The sequence below is a fragment of the Octopus bimaculoides genome, chromosome 6 (genome assembly GCF_001194135.2).
Source record: "Octopus bimaculoides isolate UCB-OBI-ISO-001 chromosome 6, ASM119413v2, whole genome shotgun sequence".
Taxonomy (NCBI): Eukaryota; Metazoa; Mollusca; class Cephalopoda; order Octopoda; family Octopodidae; genus Octopus; species Octopus bimaculoides.
The window spans coordinates 93,765,560-93,771,761 of NC_068986.1; the positions used below are offsets into that span (position 1 = coordinate 93,765,560).

The following is a 6,202-nucleotide window of genomic DNA, read 5'->3' on the forward strand; positions in this document are numbered from 1 at the left end:
ATATATATATATATAATTTCGGTTAGGAATCGAACTTAAGTTAACTAGAAGTGTTTTAAAATATGTACATTAAATTATATTCCATCAACCAATGAAATTAAACTATTCTTTTCTAGATTCTCGAGAATCTTGTTTAATGCTCAAAGTGTTCTGCTGTTTTGTTGAAATTTATATAAATATTGGTCATTCATTGAATTTTTTTTAGAGTAGCAGCCACCGTTTAATTGATAGCGCTTAGCCGAATTTGACGCCGTTTATAACTTGCTGTCTGAATTTTCCCTGTCGAATAATTTATTCGTCGTCCATGAAACACAACTTGGGGCGTATGTAGATTGTTATATTTTGTGAAATATCATTGTCAATGACTCTTTGTTTGAAGTTTTGAATCGATATTGCAGCTTTCCAATCTCATATTTCTGATTATTTAGTGTCATTTTTTTTTTTTTCTTTTAATTTCATTCTAGATTTACCAAACTGACTCAAATTGTGGATTTTTTGTGCGTGGAAGCCATCCTCCTGAAGTGCACGATATTTTAAAGACTAGTTTTGTTGCTACTTTTTTTATCTCTTTTGGTAAAGTTTTCTTCTATTTAGAAGTTGTAATCTAATCATGGATACTGGAAATGAATGCTACTCCGTCGAAGGAACTTCTGAAAAAGCGTCAGTTCAAGCTGTTAACACTAAGAATTTGATAAAACCGGCTGGAGGAAAACGCTCACGGCGCCCTCCACCAGCTTCTGTATCTAGAAACAAAACGCCAACGAAAAGTTCGACTCGTAAAGAACCGAAACCTGGTGCCAAACACCCGAAATACCGTTCAATGATTATGACGGCAATCGATAGTAAGATTTCGCGGAATGGTGTTTCATTGAGAGCGATATTAAATTATATCCAAGCGACTTTTGAAGTGAGTTCAAATTCGAAGTTCGTCAACACGCAAGTGAAAAAAGCGTTGGCGAATATGGTTGAGGATTGTGTGGCTATTTTAGTGACTGGCACGATAGGAACAGGTTACTTTAAATTGAAGTCTTCACAGAAATCCAAATCTAAAAGTGGCGGCAACAGCAATGTGAAGGCTAATAAAAAGGCCCACAAGAAACTACTCCTTACCAAAAGTGGGCAGTCTAATTTAGATGATATGAACTCGACATTTACTAAATCCCCAGGAACCAGCAAATCTACTAAAACGAAATCAAGAGAACTTGGTAAAGTAAATACTCCGCATCAAACGAAAACCAAAAGAGTTATTTCATCTAAAAGAAAGTCTCTCTTACCAAAAAACCTGAAACGATCCAGTCTTTTGCATAGACGAAAATCTGTTTCAAAAGATTCTACAAAGAAATCTGGTTCAAAGAAGTCCAAAGCTAAGAGTCCTAACAAAGTTCCAGAGAAATCAGTTAAAAAACCAAAAAATATTCAGAAGAAACCACTCGCACAAGTCGAACGAAAATCGCCGAAGGTGAAAGAAGAATTATCAAAAGCCAGTAAAGCTACCAAATCGAAGTCCGTAGTTCAAAACTCTAAGAGGCAACTTTCGAAATAGGATTTTTCTTTCAATGTAACGCCACCCGCTTATCTCTCATATCAAGATGTTTTAAACAATACAATGAAATTCCGTTTCATCCTTACTTACAACATTACTCTGTATTAAAAACAACAAAACATTTGAATTGAAGCAAGGCTAAAAAATTTAGCGACAGATTACATACCATTAGAGGATTTACTTCACCCTGCTTTCATTTCGTTGTTGGTCTGTATAATCGACTATATTCCTTCTCTAGGTCGATGTATCAGCCCTACTCTATGATCACTATCCCTTTCTTCAACTCGCACATCCTAGAGAATTCACTACATCAAAGGTGGGGGGAGAATGTCTGCATTTACTCGCAACTGTAAGGAATATCGAAAAGCATTGTACATTACATTATTAGCATTTTTTTCTTCTAAAAATAACATCCTGAGCTTCTCTTTTCTAGTTTTTAGCCAATTTATTTCACTTTTCCCACTGTAATTAATTATGAACAAAGTGCTCGGTCTGAGGAATCCCTGGTCTATTTACCAGCTTGGAATAGTAATAAACTTATTAGCGATTATGAAACTGCCAACGCTAGATCGCTTCTAGATTTGCTCGATCAGAGCGAACCTAGTGTTAAAATTTTAATTCTCACATCAGTAATGCGGCCAAAATCCAGATGCTTCTTTTGTCCACAAAATTCCATCTACGTGCAATAAATCATAACATTTGGAAAAGATACTCGGTCATCGTTTGTAAATATATTTCATTTTGGACAATGTTTGGTTAAATAGAAATTAAAATAAACAATTTAAAAGTACAGATTTTTTTTTTTTTTTTTTCGTTAGTGAATACAATCTTAAAACTGGTTACTATTACAATGTCCTGAATAACCGCTAAACTGGCAGGTAGAAAAACACAATTGGAAGCTGGACACTGCAGATAAAGGTAGATTTAGGAATAAACTGTGGAGCATGCAACATGTGAGCCGCATGCAACTCGTAGAATCTTCTGAAGCATTAGTAGCACTAGTGTGGCTCGCCTGATAAGCCATCTCGCATGCGTCCTACTCCTCGAAACCTGGTGTAACCAGCTGAAGATATCGAGCGAAGATGACTATTAAAATAAGCAGCTTGAGGTTTAGCTACAAATATCCTACATGCTAAGCGAGCTCTTCTGCTGTTGTCTCTGCCTACAGTTTTTTTTTTCTGGTCAATTTGGTAACTCTACATAAATTTATATTTCGTAACTCGCGCGCGCATGGTGTTGGAGCAGTTGTTTATTGAATTGAATACAGCAAATATTTCCTGCAGACGAACTATGGGATAAAATGTCAGGGAGAAGCTGACTAATCAACGAAATTAATTTCAGCTCGACTAGTTACCAGCTGTCTTACAGACATAAAACCTCACATTGTATGAAACTAACAATTATAGTTTCAAACTTTCCCTAAAAGATAATAATTTTAGTGGGTAGCTGGGTTTGTTGGTTGATAATATATGATTTTAATCTTATCCATTTTCGAAATAACTAAAGATTGAAGTTATGGTTTCATATTTGAGAGGATTGTCTTTTGACTAGTAACCTGTGCTTATGCAACCTCCTGCAGTAAGCAAATCGATCTCCTGTTTCCGTAACGCACCAAATCGAGTTCACCAGTACTTAAGTTCAAATATAAAATTTTTATCCTATGATGGTCGTTGGCCGGTAAGGTTGTTTCAGTCAAATTTCTACAACTGAATTAGCGAAAACGTAGGTTTCACTTCATCTGATACCAATTCTTCAACAAGATTTTGTTTCCTTTGTGTTGGCCCACAAGAAATGGCTAACAAATTCCCCTATCAAGAATGAATATGGACACTCGTAGAGCCTAGGTCTCCATGTTTTATTTGTCTCGCATATCGCTACTTCATTTGGAACAAGAATTTATTTGTATCAAGACCAACATGATCTAATGCACCATATTTAAGATAATGGTTGGTTTTTTTTTTTTTTTTTTTTTTTTTAAGGATATTTAGCTACTTCTTGCGGATTAACTTCAATATTTTTTTACTTTTCTGTCGACCGAGGGAACAATGTCTATAAGCAAGGATTTCAATGTGATTTCAGTTTAGTTAAACAATTCCATTCCCTCGCATCCAAGGGCGTGGAGGAAGGCTTCTCGATTTATTTTTAATATCATTGAACCCACATCTTTAGTTAACCATTTGGGTACTTGGTGGGGAACCACTTAACGTTCCTTCTATACATGTGTATATCAAAAGCAGTCAACCTAGCACAATCTGACACTCCTTAAGATACCCAGAGGAATACTCACGGACCACTTAGTGAAAATAATGCTGTTTAGAGCAAAATTTAGAGTACCCGTTTATGGTTGGTAAGCTTTCTTGCAAAACGACTCAATATTGTACTGAACTTACACTCGTGATCGCTGCTACTTGTCGGGTCAATGCCAGCCTCTGTGTGTTCCGGGGATGTAGTAGTGGTCACATCCATTTACCCCAGCTGCTATTCTGGCCTGATCATGGGCAAGAATTTCGTTGAGTCTTATTCTATTGAACTACAGCTAAAAATGTGACTGATGCAACTGTATATTCGGTCCGTTTGCAGATAAATCGCAGACAGAAGTACCGGTAGTTTTAGATCGCACAGTCGAAAAATTGTCAAGTCTTTCGAGAATCTTGAATTAGTAGTCCTGACCAGCCGGAGCATTAAGGATAATGTAATTCATCCCAACAAGAGAAATCCTGTAGAATGGGATACCAGTACAGAGACCGCTTAATTCTCATCTGGTATGACTTAGCCAGGTTAGCACGCAAAAGAGCTAATATTATTACAATCTGTCTGAATGGGAAACAATTGAACGGGAGAGCAAAATTTGTCATGTTGGATGGTTGAAGGGTAGGAGTATTTTCAAATTTTATTCTTCTGCATATTTACTTATTTTTTTTCCTACCTCGAGGTGAAAAGTAAAGCAAGAAACAGGAATATGAAACTGTATATACGAATCAAATCATCTAAATGTTTAACCCATTACTTCCCATAATTCTATTAACTGGAATTTATTTTATGAAACTTTGATTTCAAGCATAAAACAGCCTTAGAAACACATTGGAATGATCAAAATAACATTTTAAATAGAAATAAGCGAGATATTGGGTGAAAAATTAGCAAACCTCATTTGAATATCAAAGAAATATACCGAGTAGATATAGCAAAAAGGTTATATGTGTGAATATTGGCAGATAATTACGAAATTTGTAATTTTTAAGTGATCTCATATTAGATCACTGGTAGGTAATGGGTTAATTCATTAAATCCATTATTCCTTAACAATGGGTTCAAATTTTGGTACAAGTTGCAAATGTAGGAAGAACCGGGTAAATCGATTTCTATCAACTCTGAGATGAAAGTTGACCTTGGTGGTACTTGAACTTGGAACTTAAACTCGGAAGAAAAGCTGCTGAGCATCTTTGTCCAACGTGGGGGGTTGGGAGAATTTTCCGTCAACTCGCCGCTTTATCACTCCTTAATAATGATTTCAAATTTTGGCACTGGGTCGGGCAGCAGTTTTTGTGGAGAGGGAGAAATCGGTTACATCGACCTCAATGTTCAACTGCTACTTTTATCGACCCTGAAAGAAAACAGTTGACCTCGGTGGAGTCGGACGAAATGCCGGTAAGCAGTTCGACCGACGTGCTAATGATTTTCACCAGCTCACCGCCTTCCAAGTCTCTTGTCAGGACAGGGGTTCACTCTTTAATCTTTTCAGTGATACACGCAAGGCCTGAAATTTTGAGGTGGGGCTAATCGATTACATCCAGATGAGTTAAATATTTCAAATATTAAATATTTTATCGGCTACGAAAAGAAAGGCAAAATTGACTTCGGCGGAATTTGAACTCAGAACGTAACAACGGACAAAATATCACTAAGTATTTTGTCCGGTGTGCTCACTATTTAGCCAGCTCTCCGTTTTCACCGCCCTACTACTAATAATAATGTGAATGTATTCAAGTTTTGACAAAAGGCCAGCAATTTGCAGGGAGAGGATAAGTCGATTTCATTGACAACCCCCAGTGCTTAACTGAAACTTATTTTATCGATCTCTGGAGGATGAAAGGTGAAGACATTGCTACTCATTTGCAGCTGAAAGGGGTGGAGCAACGTGGCATGTTCGTTTTTTAATTTTACTCAAGGACGGAACGCTCCGTCCTCTCCGAGAATGGACAAAAAATGGTGAGAACAACACCCTAATCACTAGGCTACGCTCGTTCAAAATTCAGACCAAGAACATGAAGAAAGCTAGAGCACCTTTTTCTTCTGTTACCGTCATCGACGTCGTGTGTGAGTGAAGCTCAAACAATAGTGATAAGATATATATATCGTGTAAATGTCTGGCTCACTCGGTTATATAAAACATTCCCCTCTAAATGTTACTGACCATAAGAACGGACATCTTGGCTATAAAACATCTGTGTATGGCGCATAAATAACAAGATTGCTGTTTTGAAATAGCAATGAAATACATTGGCCGCCTGAGTTTATATATCCGTCTAATACGTACATAAAGAGATGCGTGCATATATATTACACATATACATACATATAAATGAACATATATATACACATACAACAAATGTATGTATGCTCTCTCTCTCTCTCTCTCCCTCTCTCTCTCTCTCTCTC

The 6,202-nt window shown here is 36.8% G+C and overlaps 1 protein-coding gene across 1 annotated transcript; it reads left to right on the forward strand.

Moving 5' to 3' along the window:
* Positions 1–209: 209 nt before the first annotated feature.
* Positions 210–3,269, forward strand: LOC106874728 (histone H1-delta). The gene is made up of 2 exons (XM_014922558.2): positions 210–323; positions 465–3,269. Exon 2 carries the CDS (start codon positions 611–613, stop codon positions 1,541–1,543), a length of 933 nt encoding a protein of 310 aa, XP_014778044.1. The 5' UTR covers positions 210–323; positions 465–610; the 3' UTR covers positions 1,544–3,269.
* Positions 3,270–6,202: the final 2,933 nt, after the last annotated feature.

Bases quoted from the DNA above. Each gene is read 5' to 3' on its own strand.
- LOC106874728 (XM_014922558.2), top strand. From the start codon at position 611: ATGGATACTGGAAATGAATGCTACTCCGTCGAAGGAACTTCTGAAAAA.